The 14,106-nt window shown below is 48.1% G+C and overlaps 1 protein-coding gene and 1 long non-coding RNA gene across 3 annotated transcripts in view; one reads left to right on the top strand and one right to left on the bottom strand.

Moving 5' to 3' along the window:
• Window positions 1–9,221, bottom strand: part of KCNQ5 (potassium voltage-gated channel subfamily Q member 5) — a 247,138-nt gene extending 237,917 nt beyond the window's left edge. Inside the window, exon 1 of one of the 2 annotated variants that reach the window (XM_083730161.1) lies at window positions 7,260–9,221. In XM_083730161.1, the coding sequence (XP_083586287.1) occupies window positions 7,260–7,633 (374 nt within the window). In that variant the 5' untranslated portion in view covers window positions 7,634–9,221. The remainder of the gene's footprint in view (window positions 1–7,259) is intronic. The other variant, XM_083730165.1, reaches the window with a different exon arrangement.
• Window positions 9,222–9,316: 95 nt separating this feature from the next.
• Window positions 9,317–9,904, top strand: LOC310840757. Its single transcript, XR_014562098.1, has 2 exons — window positions 9,317–9,412; window positions 9,500–9,904. It is a non-coding gene; the product is annotated as an uncharacterized lncRNA (long non-coding RNA).
• The last annotated feature ends 4,202 nt before the right edge of the window (window positions 9,905–14,106 follow it).

The following is a 14,106-nucleotide window of genomic DNA, read 5'->3' as shown; positions in this document are numbered from 1 at the left end:
AAGATTTATACAAATACAAAAGCTACTGAAATTGAGAATTAGGGGGGGGCACCTTGAAAACCCATGCAATCTGTTGACTGCCCCAACAAATGTTTATACTGTTTTTAATGTGCATTCATTCAGAAACCATGAATAAAGTATCTAAAAATAACCAAGGAGACAAAACTGTTACAGGAGACTGAGTGAACAAGCAAACATGAATCTAAGTGAATGAATGGATGCGCCAGAGATGCAATACACTCATTCAGAGATATTCAAAGCCCAAGGGAGAGGAAAACATTTGCTTCCGATCATTCTCTCAATTAGATCTTTTCTTCTCTTCCTGTTTTTTCCTTTTTGCCCTATGGATGATACCAAGCCAGACTCCATAAAATTGATCCCTAAATGAAGCTGTGAATTAGCTTTCAAAATATCTTGCAAAACTCCTCTTTCACGTGTTCCTGAGCTTTGTTCCGAAGGGCTAACAACTATATTGATACCCTATACATAATCAAGTTCCTAACTTCAGAATACTTCAGATTGTCAGTGCTCTGTCTGACAGTTGAGCCAAATATATATAGACGGATCACACATTTGCAGTCAACATTAAGCACAAAAAAGACAGAACTACCATTTTTTAAATTTCAGGCTACCAGTCACTAGCACATGTAAAAGCTGTACTTGACTCTTAAAACATTCAGTAAGTGTTGGGTGGGGTAGGGGGAAAGCACAACTTAATTTCTCTTCATTTAATTTCAAGTGTTATATGGTGGTTAAGCATAGTTAAAGGGTTTAGAAGCGGTTTTGCATATGCACCCCAAGGTAACTTATACTTTCCCTGTGCCAGCTATCATTCCTTTTGGTAGGAATTGCATAGAACATGTTATACCATTCCAGGCAGAAGGGACCTAAAAGAATAACGACCCACGAATCCAACCCAGAAGCCAAATACTAATACTAGGATAATGGAATAACTATAGCCTATGGCTAATGTTGGGACGCGGGTGGCGCTGTGGGTTAAACCACAGAGCCTAGGACTTGCCGATCAGAAGGTTGGTGGTTCGAATCCCCGTGACGGGGTGAGCTCCCATTGCTCAGTCCCTGCTCCTGCCCACCTAGCAGTTTGAAAGCACGTCAAAGTTCAAGTAGATAAATAGGTACCGCTCCGGTGGGAAGGTAAACGGCATTTCCGTGTGCTGCTCTGGTTCGCCAGATGCGGCTTAGTCATGCTGGCCACATGACCTGGAAGCTGTACGCCAGCTCCCTCGGCCAGTAAAGCGAGATGAGCGCCACAACCCCAGAGTCAGCCACGACTGGACCTAATGGTCAGGGGTCCCTTTACCTTTACCTATGGCTAATGTTAGAAATTGTCAGATAGAATAATCACAATAAACCTTCAACAGAATTGAAGGAAGGAAATCTACAACACTCCCAACCTATGGCTCTCTCACATAAAAAGTTCCTTTGGAGAAAGTGTTATAAATTGAGGTTTGTATATAATTCAGGAATATCACAAATCCCGAGGTAATGCAGGATGTCTCTGAGGTGTTTGGGGCTTGTCAGAGGCAAAGCCTTTCCCCTTCTCCTTCCTTTTTCCTTATATATTGTCTCTGTTTAGATTGTAAGCCTGAGGGCAGGGAACACGCTATTAATGATTTTTCCAAGTACATCTGAGATACTTTTTAGCTAAAGCTAAACGCCTTAAGTAAACAAAGCAGGATCCTACAAGCCAGGTACGAGTGAAATAGGGACTCAATGATCCAGACAACAACAAAAAATGTATCTGCTGAAATCTAAAGCAATTCTCCAAACTTACCATTATGCTATACAGTGGTACCTCGGGTTAAGTACTTAACTCGTTCCGGAGGTCTGTTCTTAACCTGAAACTGTTCTTAACCTGAAGCACCACTTTAGCTAATGGGGCCTCCTGCTGCTGCCGCGCCGCCGGAGCACAATTTCTGTTCTCATCCTGAAGCAAAGTTCTTAACCCGAGGTACTATTTCTAGGTTAGCGGAGTCTGTAACCTGAAGTGTATGTAACCCGAGGTACCACTGTAGTGGTATGATAGGGGAAGTGTGAGCAAAACCTAGAGTGAAGAGAGGGTGTGGAGGAAGAGCTCCACTGTGATTGACAGGTCTAGCTTGTAAAAGGAAGGAATTATTTTACTGGTGCTCTCCAATTCCAGTACTTGTGGAGGGATATCAGCTTTCCAAGGTATATCTCTAAGCAATAGAGGAAGGAGCAAGGAGGGAACCACTGCTCTCCCAGCCTCCTAACACAGTGGGTCATTGCCGCTTACCGAGAGGGGAGGCATGAGAGGCTTGCAATGGTGAGTAGCGGTGGAGCCAATCCAACACTGCTAGGTGCTACACCAAGCTCCCCTCTTGGAAAGTGACAGCCACTGATTGTACCTGGAAGACAGGAGAGCAATAGTGCAGCCCACCAGGCACTTCTGCCTCTAAGCTAAAGGAAGATGCCAGGACAGAGAGAGAGGGAGAGGGATCTCTCTTTGGTAATTGAAAGGCCTCCTATGCAACCAGAGGGAGGGAGTGAACCCTTTTTAGTTCTTTCCACTCCAAAATTAAAGGTTCCTGGCACAAAACTCCCTGGACCTATTTCTCTGCAATGTGGCAAATTCTTACCCAGAAGCTAATTTCTCATGTCTGCAATTTTCAGGCCACAAAATACAAAGGTAAACTGATTCCTTGTGTACACACCTTGAAAAACAGTGATCCTTCTGAAATTTAGCAGGTATCATTATCTCAGGGGGGGGGGGCAACTCTGTCTGCAAATTTCATCCAATTCTGGCTGAAAATAATAATAAACAACTTATTGGGGGGGTGATGTTCCTGAGTTCTGCAAAAACAAACCCGGCTGCCCCCCTACCTTTAATCCTATGGCGCTGTGTCACAAATGCTCACAACTTTTGTGCCTCACAGCAGTTTGAATACCTGCCTCCCCAAAGGGCAAAGACAAAATCTATGTCCCTTCCCCGCTCACAACATTTTGCTTTAAGCCACAAACATTTTTTTTCTGGAGAGTGGTAGTGCTGGGCGCAACTGATGCCATCTTGTACAGAGAGGCATGGGTGTGTGGCAAAAGGCATGTGGAGAGGGGGAGGGGAGGGTGCTGCTTGTGCGGACTGTCATCTGGTCAGCATCTCAAATGTACACACCTGGACTTTACTATGAATTCAACTAGGCTACAGTCAGATCAATGATGGCTTGGAGGAAGACACAACAAATAGCAGTATTTCATAAGAAACTACAGAGTACCTTTGGATTGTGGCTAAAGTCATGTGCACATGGTTTCAAAAACCAGGAATGAACAACGGTGGCAAGAGTCTTAATAGCACAAGGATGGAAGAATGAGGAAATCCCGACGAAAGAACTGTGGCAAGAAAAACTGATGGACTATGCAGAATTGGCAAAACTGACACACAAACTACATGACAAGGATAACTGTGATTTTAAAGATGAATGGGAACCTTTTACGAAATACTTGAAGAAGCAACAAAATGAACTGGACTCTTTGGCAGGTTTTGCATAAACATTCACAAACTCTTTATTGCAATATATAGATAATTTGAGGATCTTTACAATTTTACTACATGCAGACAGAAAGATGTGTTGAGAAACCAGAGAAAGGAGCTGAGGGAAGTCTGGGGGTGTGGTGGGAGGTTTAGGGGGGAGGGGAAGGGGGAAAATGGAGGGGGGACAATGTGGATGATGTATTTTTGTTAAAATTATTGTGTTAAAATATCTAATAAAAATTTGAAAAAACAACAAAAACCAGCAATGGAAGTGTACTAGAACCAAAAAGTAAGCAGGCACAGCCAGCCATTGGGGTGGACAGGAAAAACTGCACTTAGTCTCCCATATACAGTTACAACTGACTGCAGGTGCAGATCCTCTGCTCCAAATTCACTTTTAAAAACACACAGAGATCAAACAGCAACTACACTACTATGAAAAGTACGTGTGGAAAGGCCCTCACTTCTGTCAAAAGGAAAAATGGAGCAGATTCCAAAACTGCAACAACTACCCTTCGGAATTTTGGAAGGATTCATGCCCTCAGAAGGGGCAACCGTTCTTGTAAACTTCACCTAATTCTGACAACAAGTAAATTAAGTTATATACAGCCTCCAATTGGGTCAGAGCTAGATCAGGCTGTTTTACAACCACCAAATTGGGGTCCAAACTGAGTCTTGTAATCAGTGCGTGTATCTAGTTATAAGGTGGTTAGTTTGCTGAACTGGGCTAGGGGATGCCTTTCTTCGTGCACACATATGCAAATTGAGATTAAAAAGACCTAAGAACTCTGTTATGTCCTGTTATCAGGGGATATAGGACAAAGTCTGTTCTTCCAAAGGGTTGTATGCTATCTAGCATACTCTTCGCTGTTCATCCTGACAAGAGCTTAAGAAAGAGCTGGAGATGAAAATACTTTAGGTGAATTTAAAGATTATAACACCTGCTGATATTGTTGGCTGGTGCAGTTCCAAAGCCTGCAAGTTCACGGTCCAGGCCCAACACATTTCAAAAGCAAAAAGCAGCTATTCCGCCTAACTGCTTTCTGCCACTTTCTGAGGCAACTGTAAAACAATTGGCTTTCAGAACAATACTGTCTCAGACAGTGGAAGCAGAACATAAACATCATAGCTAGAAGCCATTGATAGCCTTACCCTCCACTAATTTGCCTAATCCTCTTTTGAAGCCACCCAAGTTGGTGGCCGTCGCTAGTTCCTGCAGGAGCAAATTCCATCACTGGACTATGTGTTGTGTAACAGCGTGAAGAAGTATTTTATTTTGATTGTCCTGAATCTTCCAGCTTTCAGCTCAACTGGATGTCCCCGTGCTCCAATGTCATGAGCAAGGGAGAAAAGCTTTTCTCTATTCATTTTATCCACACCACACATAATTGCATACACCTCGATCGTGTTCCCTCTTTACTTGCCTTTTCTCTAAACGAAAAAGTCCTTAATGTTGTAACTTGCCTCCTTGCCCTTTTCTGACTCTTTCCCAGTTCCACAACATCCTTTTCAAAATGAGATGACCAGAACTATAGTGCAGTATTGCATGTGCAACCACACAACAGATTTGTATAGACATTATAATATTGGCAGTTTTATTTCCAATTCCTTTCATAATGATCCGTAGCACACAATTTGCCTTTCTCCATGGCTGCCACACACTGGGTCAATATCTTTATCGAGCTATCCACTACAATCCCAAGGTTTCATTCCTGGTCAATTACCCCCAGTTCAGTTCCCCATGAGTGTATATGTGTATGGAGGGGGGCATGTTTTGCCTTGACACAAATCACTTTACACTTGTTTCTACTGAATCACATTTGCCATTTCACTGCTCGGTTTTATCCTGTAGATATCATATGCAAATCCAGCTATCTCACTGCTCACCCCTAACTCTGTGGCACGGAATGGAAAACTGACTTCAATGGGGATGCAGAAATCATGTAATGCAATGTATAAGAAAGTGAACTGTTATGACCTGGGAAATCCATAATTCAAATCACATCTTGCCCATTAACCAGCTAGGTAGCTTTATGCAAGGACTGTTATGAGAACTGATGGGGCATAGTGGCTAGGAGACTGCACTGCTAATCTGCAAGCGTGTGGTCCATGAACTTGCAAGATGGCCTCAGGCAAACCTCAGTCACACCACCCTCACCTGCAGTACAATAATATTCACCTCACTGCTAAGGATTGTGTAAGGATTACAACCAGATAATGCATGTAAAGTGCTTTGAACACTTGAAAGTTCAAGTGCAATATAGAAGTATTCAGCACTATTCTTTCGGCCTCAGACCCCAGTCTTAAAAGTGGGGAAAGTAATAGTGGCCTACTTTACAGGGCTATTGAAACCTTGAAGTACTTCGAACACTTGGATGTTCTATGTAACTGCTATTATTGTAAATGAAAAGAAGTGTGTGCAATTAGAGTGCTGCATAATGACAGTAAGAACATAGTTTTTAAACACAGTCTTTCTTTTTCCTCAGAACCTCCCTTAATAGCGTATATGGTTGCTTTTGTCATAGTTATGGATTTTACAGCCATTCTATAACTCCGCAATTTCCAATGGAAAACTGCTTTCCTAGAGCCATTCCACAAAGCCATTATGGATCATTCTTAAATCGCTTCAGATTTCTCCCCTTTGGACTCATTTGCAGCATGCGTGCATTATTACTGGTTCCTCCCTCTGCATTATAGAGAACCAGTATGTCCTACCTTTCCACTCCAACATTCTGAAAAAGTTCTGTTTGTTCCGCCCTTGGGGAAAACCTAAGGCATTATACGCCATATTTAGGATCTTGTCGCCTATTGCACCTTTCAGCACTTCTCAAAAGGGAAGAGCCTGTGCACCTCAGAACATATCAATTCAGACCCTCATTTGCCCCCTGCCAGTGAACCTGGCAGTGCCAGAAAATATTGCCATATGTCCCATATTTTCAACTACGCAACATCTGGTATCATCACATATCAATTAACATGAAAGAACTGGTCCCCACCTTAACTTTCCCCTTCAGGTTTTCACAAGTTCAGTCATTTAAGTGAGGCTGTCCATCCTTCGACTATAAGCACAATTAGAAAGGATTAAAGCAGACTCTCTAAGGACACTTTCACACATGACGCATACAGCCTGGTCACATGTATGTCTTCCTTGGAAGTAAGCCACTCTGCATTCAAGAGACTTGCTTCCAGGTAAGTGCATAAAGTCTTACATCGTTTTGGATTTATTGGTTATTTATTGCAGTTTTTGTGCCATAATTTGGAAGCCGACTAGGGTGTGCATTTGGCTTTCATGTTTCTCTGTTCAGCTTCCTGCCTCAAATGAAAGGCATCCACAAGTGTGGACAGGGAGCTTTTAAGGGCATGATGTGTGAGAAGAACCCAAAGAGTGACAATATGTATATGGAGAATGTTTTAGGTGCAACCAGCTTTTGTTTTTCTTGCAATAAAGAGTGGGCAAACAAAACAAAACACTTTAAATAGACATTTAAAAACCCAAGTGAAGTCATCCGGAGTAGATGATGCCTCACTTTGAGACAGCACCACATCTGGGCAGCACGCAAAGGCTGCTCATTGCAGAGAACCGTCGCCAAGGTAGTCCAGCAACATCCCACCGCGTTAGAACCCACCGCACTCCTCAACCCGCCCCCCCCCCACACGGGCGCGCGCACCGGCCAGGTGGGCGCCCCTCCCTCCCAGGTGGCCCTATCAACAGCCCCCTGAGCGCGCCTCCCGCGGCGCTACTACTCACACGAAGGCGTGGTAGATGAACGCCCAGCCGCGGGGTCTCTCGAGCACGTTGTAGAGATAGTTTTGCAGCCTCCTGTACTTGGCGTTCCGCCGGTAGGTCGGGTTGCTGCTGTAGGAGAGCGGCTTCCCCAGCAGGCTCATCCGGGCTCCTCGTTTCTTGCCTCGCCGGCTCTCCCGCAAGCCGCCGAGCCCGCCGCCGGTGCCCAAGAGGAGCAAGCCGTCCCCTCGCGAGGGCGCCGAGTTCAGGAGCACCCTGCTCCGGCCAGACTCCACATCCTTCATGCCGCTGCCGCGACACCCCGCCGTGCTGCTCTTCAGCCAGAGCCCGCCGGCGGAGCCGCCCTCGTCGTCTCCTCGGCTGTGGCTGCGGGGCATGGCATCACGGCGGGGGCAAAAGCGGCAGCAGCGGCGGCGCCGGCAGCAGCAGCAGCAGCGGGTCCCTGCTTGGCTGGAGGGCGGAGGCGAGCAGCTTTCTCCGGGCGCTGAGGAGGCGACGAGGAGAAGGCGGGAGAAAAGAGACTGGGGCGGCTGCAGGAGCCTCGCGCTCTCCCCACAGCTCCCGCCGAGCAGGAAGGGGGCAGGCAGAGCCGTGGGGGCCACCTTGCCACACGCAGCACGCAGCAGGCAGCGCCGAGGCTTCTGAGGCGGGAGAAGAGAAAAAGCGACGGCTCCTCTCAGGCGCGCCCGCTCTCTTCAAGCTCCGGCTCGCTCGCCTCGTTTCCCCCCGCGAACCGCTTCTCCTCCTCAGATGCCGCCTTTAAAACAAAAACAAAAAAACACCGTATGAAACTTTGGAGTTAAAAGCGAGCGCCTGCGAAGCAACAGAGCGCCGCTCGGCTTTCCGAGCGAGAGGGGCGCATCCATAAATAACACGAGGATAGTGAGTTGCTGCTTTGGAGGAAGAGGGAAGGAGGGAGGGAGAGGAACGACGGGGGGGGGTGGCGAGCCCAGAGAAAGAGAGAAGTCTGCTGCTGTCTTGATTTATAGAAATTGGAAAAGGACGGCCAGGAGGGGGGGAAGCCGGGCAGCCTCGGAGAGAGGCAAACTCATGCCCAAGGCTCCTGCTGCCACCTTGGCTTGTCAGCGCACTTTGCAGGGCGAGCGCTTCTCCGGCGGGCGGGCGGGCGGGCGGGCAATCAAGCTGTTGCTCTCCGTCCAAGAGAAAGTCGCAGCCACATAAAACGGACGAGAGCAGAAAGTCGGAGGAGGCACCCAGACGCGCCCTCGGCTTCCTGGGCCAAATGAGCAGCAGTGTCTGTGTGAGAGAGAGGCGCAGCTCACGGCAATTACGCCATAAGGAAATCTCCGCCGGAAAGTCATAAAGCGGCCTCAAGAGTCAAGCCCAGTAGCAGCAGCAGCTCCTGGCGGCGGCGGCTCCGTCGAAAGGCACCATACTCTGTACATGCATCTGTTAAGTTTTAACGCCTCACTCTCTGGCGGGTTTTCATTGCTGCTCGCCCTTGCTAAGAGCGCCGCGCAATAAGCGCCCCTTCAGCTTGGCATGCTTCGCTTAGCTCCCTCGAGACGACGAAGCAGCGCCGTCTTGAGAAGAGAGCGGAGCCGGCGTCGACCTGAGGGCAAAATAAATCCACCAGGGCGGGGAAGGCGGGAAAGGGACGCCCTCATTCGGCGCTTGCGAACTCGCGCCAAGTTGCAGGAAGTTTGCCCGGCCTGACATGCAAAGCGAAGTTGCGGGTGGAAGAGGGCCCGCGGGGCCGCCCGACGTGAGCAGGAGGGAGGGGGGCGGGAAAGCTCCCGCTGCTAAGAAGGTAGCGGCTGCCTTTCTTTGGCTCCCTTCGCGGAGCAGCGCCCGCGAGAAGCGCCGCCGCTTCTTCCCTCGCTCATTGTGGCGCGCATTTAAGGAGCAGGTGGCGACTCCTCGGGGCTGGAGGAGGCATCCCGCCCCTTCCCTGAGATCCCCTCCAATGCCAGAAGAAACACCATGTCCCCAGGGCCGCCTTCTCTCTCTCGCTCTCCGGCGACGCGACGCGCGGTTGGCGGGAGACGCGCTCCCACGTGACGCCCAGGAACTTAGGCGCGAGGCGGCTGTGGCCAAGTTGGGTCGCTCCCTCGCCTCAGTTCCTCAGAGCCGTGAGGAAGGGAAAGTGGCCTGGGAGGAAACTGCGTGGGTCGTTTAAATCCAGAGAAGTACATGTGTGGCACAAGTAAAATATCATGAAACCCCAGTTGCAATTCAAGGTTCTCGACGTTTACATCGTGTTTCTGCCCCTTCTTTTCCAGCACTTGCCATTCTCTAGCAAAAATGGGAATTCTTCCTGTAGCTTAGAGCTTCTTTTTATTTTTTTCTCTGTTCTTTTTTGCATACTGCTGCTGAAGCTCAGCGTGACATTCATTTCCAATGTCAACTGCACCCAGCCTTGCCATCTACACGCAGGCAAGCTTGCTTTGAAAAGAAAACAGGTCAGGAAATGATGCTGTGACAACAAGTGTAGCATGGAGGAAGAATGATGAGCCTCTCAGAACGTCTAACCTCCGTCATCGCTGCCACTCTTTCAGAGTAAGATCCATCGCTCTTCAGTGTTCACCTTTGAGCGCTGTTTGCTTTATCGTCAAGATCATAAAAAGTAAACTGGAAAAGGGCTGGGACCCATTGAGAAAGCTCTTGATGTCCATTTTTAAATTTAACTTGTTGGAGTGCTTTGTTTTGTTTTGTTGGCTTTTGCAAAGAATGCATTAAGCCGTATTAGCTGCCTCATCTGTATCTGTAATGCATTGGTTTGTACTGTTCGGTTCCATTCCTGTGTGGAAGGAAAAGTGTCATATTTTTAATGCACTTTGGGTATGTTCATATTACTGCTTACTCTGCATTCAGTGTTCTCCAACTGCTTGTTTTGAAGTCTCTTGATAAATACTGCTGTTTGATGTGTTTTTCCTCAAACTGACTAGAAAACTTAAGCTACATTCATTTTTCACTTCAGAATGGTGATGGACATTTGAGACAGCTGTGCATGTGTGAATGGCAGCTTCATTAATAGGAGTTGTGCGGAGGGGATCCAAAATTTCCTCAGATTGCCATTTGTTCATATCTATCGCTAAAAGCAGGTTTTCCTTTGGAAAGGAGTGGAGCAAGGGGGAAACCGCTCGGACCCATGATTTCTAGGCATGGCACAAGCTGATGTGTGGATGAATCATCAGGTGAGAGGCTGGCTGAGGTCAGACTGAGGTTGGTGGGGCAGTTGACAAGCAATGCCACCCACTGGACTGTTTGGGAGTAAAAAAGCAGGCAGGTGATGTCTGGCGAAAAGTAGACTGAGATCAGTGTGGAGTGTCCCATTCACCCTAACAGACCAGCCAGCCTCCAATGGATGCTGATGGAGGGGCAGGTGAAAGCTCTTGCCAAGTAATCGTTCATTCTTTACATGAACACCTACACACTGCATGCACACGAGTGCATAATATGACCTTATAATATCCACTGAACCAGATCTGAGTTTGCAGGGTGGGGAGAGGTCAAGGGAGACAAAGGGCACAGGAAGTTTAGAAGGGGTCCCAACCTTCAAAAGTTTGAGAAACACTTGTTTATGTTAGATCACTTCCTAGAGCTCTGGTTCAGATTTGGGCTATGGTTCAAATGGAACAGCACAATCTGTAATTAAGTGAGGGGGTGGGAATATACAATTGGTGGAAAACTCGATCCCAAAATCCCCCCCCAAAATTTCCTTTTAAGAGCAAGTATTTTTCAGAGCTCTCACTTCCCCATTCTAATGAGGGAGTGAGAGTTCTAAAGCGTGTCCATTTGAAGTGAAGCTGTACCAAAGAGTGAATTAGAATGCAGACAGAGTCTTTCCAGACAATTATTTCTGTCCAGTATTACATAGCTCTCAGCTGTCACAAGAGATGGAGACATCTTTCCTCAAGGTAGTACTGCTTCTATTGCAGGCAAATCACTTATTTCTCAGCTGTCAAAAAACAATATTTTGACTGGGAAAATGCAATATTCCTCCCTGCCAGTTTACACTTACGTAACAGGTGGGGCAAATAATGCAATGTAATTGTGCAAGTTTTTGAAATGACAGTAGATAGTGACCTATGACATCTTTGGTGACAAGCGACACAACTCAGCCCTTTCCATCATAACTTTGTGAAATGTGTTGAACATACGCATATAAAATTTTGCAGAGGCTGAGTGTGCTGCCTTCTGTTGCATTCCTGGAGCTTCCGTGTAGTCCTTAAAACATTTTTTTGTTGTTTTATGCTAACAGCATGTGTTGGGGATGCAAAGTAATAAATACAGACATGGCCCACATCTTCTGGGGTTGCCCTAAAGAAAATTGTGGTAAGAGATAATAAATGAAATTGAAATAATAACAGGTTACAAGCTACCATTAGATAAATTGTTCATATTGTTTGGATTTGTAAACGATTCAGTACATCTTTCTAACAGCTGCCAGAATGTTGATTTTTGCAAACAGGAAGAAAATAAGGACTCCCACTGTTTAGATTTGGGATATGGTGTACATGATTAAATTAACAAACCTAATAAAGGATAGGGAGGATAGCCAATGAAATAACCTTTTTAAAAAAGAGGGGTTTGTTATGTAGTGGAGTGATAAAACTGAGGAAAATGCATCACCTTATACATCATTAGGTTCATTGTAACATATATCAATCTGCTTTTGTTTGTACTACCTTGTATTTTGTATGCTGCTGTTTTATAAACAAAATGAAACTAAATGAAACCTTTTGTTTAAAGCAGACATAGGCAAACTTGGCCCTCCAGATCATCCCTAGCTAACAGGAACCAGTGGTCAGGGTTGATGGGAGCTGTAGTCCTGAAATATACTCAGAGTCGCAAAGTGATTTCATGCTCTTTATTCAGCTCATAGCGGTGAGGAGGAATGAATGAAAGTCCCCTCAAGGTATCTGCTTTATATACATTATTTACACAATGGGCTGCACATGATTGGCTAATTCCGGAATTCTACTGTAAGCCAATCAGGTTGTGGATTCACTTAAATCTGGAGCATGATTGGGTGGTTCCTGCCAACCAATCATACTGCTGCATTGTTCTAGGACCAATCCGACTGCTGCATTCTGAATCCTATTGTTCTAGGACCAGTCAGACTGCTGCCTTTTGGATCCTATTGTTCTAGGACCAATCAGACTGCTGCAGTTTGGATCCTATTCGACTCAGTACATAACACCCCTCCCCTCTAAGTTCCAGTCCTGCCCGGGAGGTCGCATTCATAGTCCTCAAGGTACGCTGGCGGCCTACGTGTCCGTTGCGGCCTGTGGTGTTCCCTGGTCCGGTGTTCAGGTTCTGGCTCGTGTTCCAAGGATGCTGGCTGTGATGGGGCTGTTTGGTCTGGCGCAACCGGCTCGCTCAGTCGTGGTTCTGGTTCCGGTGTCCTTTCGGCCTCACGGGTCCTCTCTGTATTTACTGATTCTGCCTCTCCTGCTGGCCCCTGCTGCTCTATGGGCCTCACTGCCCCACTGTTCCCCTGGGACTCCTCTGACCTGTCCTCCTCCTCCTGGTTTTCTCCCGGGAATCGTCGCCGTATCTGGTCGCAGTGGCGGCGCCAGCATTGCCCTCCATCCGTTAGCACCTCGTACGACACAGGGCCAGTGACCCTGGTGACTGTGGCGGGTACCCATGCTGGGCCTGCCCCAAAATTCTTTGCGTACACTGGGTCCTGGGCCTCGAAGGTCCGGGGGTTCCTGCCTTCCCCCACCACTACCTCATCCTGAGCTCTATCGGGGTGAAGGCGGTCCAATCTGATTGCAAGGCGCCGACCCATTAGTAGTTCAGCGGGGCTCCGGCCAGTCGTTGAGCTGGGGGTGCTGTGCTGTGCTAGGAGGAATGTGGCAAGGCGGTACTCCCAATCCCCTTGCGTCATGCGGCGAAGGGTGTCCTTGGTGGTCCGCACCATGCGTTCTGCTTGGCCATTGGTGGCAGGGTGGAATGGCGCCGAACGGATGTGGCGGATGGCGTTCTGCGCTGTGAAGGTTTGGAATTCTCCTGACGTAAATGCAGTCCCGTTGTCTGAGACGAGAGTGTCAGGGAGCCCGTGGGTTGCAAACAGCCTGCGTAGTACCCGGATGGCTGCGGACGTAGAAGTGGACGGTACCAGTGCGACTTCCAGCCATTTGGTGTAGGAGTCCACCACTATGAAGAATGTTTTCCCCTGAAAGGGGCCAGCGAAGTCCACATGCAGGCGTGACCATGGTGCTCGGGCGGACTCCCAGGACTGGACTGGGGCCCTTGGGGGATCTGGGCGGGATTCTTGGCAGGCCTGGCAGTGTTTGACCCAGGCCTCTATCTCTCCGTCGATCCCCGGCCACCACACATAACTCCTGGCAAGGGCCTTCATTCTTACTACCCCTGGGTGTGTCTCATGTAGGGCTGTGAGGACCCTTTCGCGGAGGGGCTGGGGAACAACGACCCTGCTTCCCCATAAAAGGCACCCCTTGTGGGCCGACAGTTCATGTTTGCGGGTTGTGTAGCCAGCGAATTCTGGCCCAGGCCTGCTGCTGGGCCATCCCCTCCACACCCAGTCCAGGACCCGGGAGATGACCCTATCTTTCTTGGAGTGGTGTGCCACTTCTTGTGCCTGAATGGGGCGGTCGGGAAGCAGCTCCAGGCTCATAACCTCTTGTGCAGGTGCTGGGTCGGGGCCTGTTTCCGGTAGTGGTAGCCTGCTGAGGGCGTCCGCATGGCCCATCGCCTTCCCCGGGCGGTGAATCAGCGCATACTGGTAGCTGGCAAGGAAAATTGACCACCTGAGGACACGAGGAGACAGCACTTGGGGGGTCTGCTTTTCGGGGGCAAACAAGCCAAGCAACGGTTTGTGGTCAGTCACCACGGTGAAGGGCCGCCCGTACAAGAA

This window comes from Podarcis gaigeae (assembly GCF_964106915.1).
Source record: "Podarcis gaigeae genome assembly, chromosome: 3".
NCBI lineage: Eukaryota > Metazoa > Chordata > Lepidosauria > Squamata > Lacertidae > Podarcis > Podarcis gaigeae.
The sequence above is the reverse complement of the archived record's forward strand: the minus strand, read 5'-3'. Positions and strand labels throughout refer to the sequence as shown.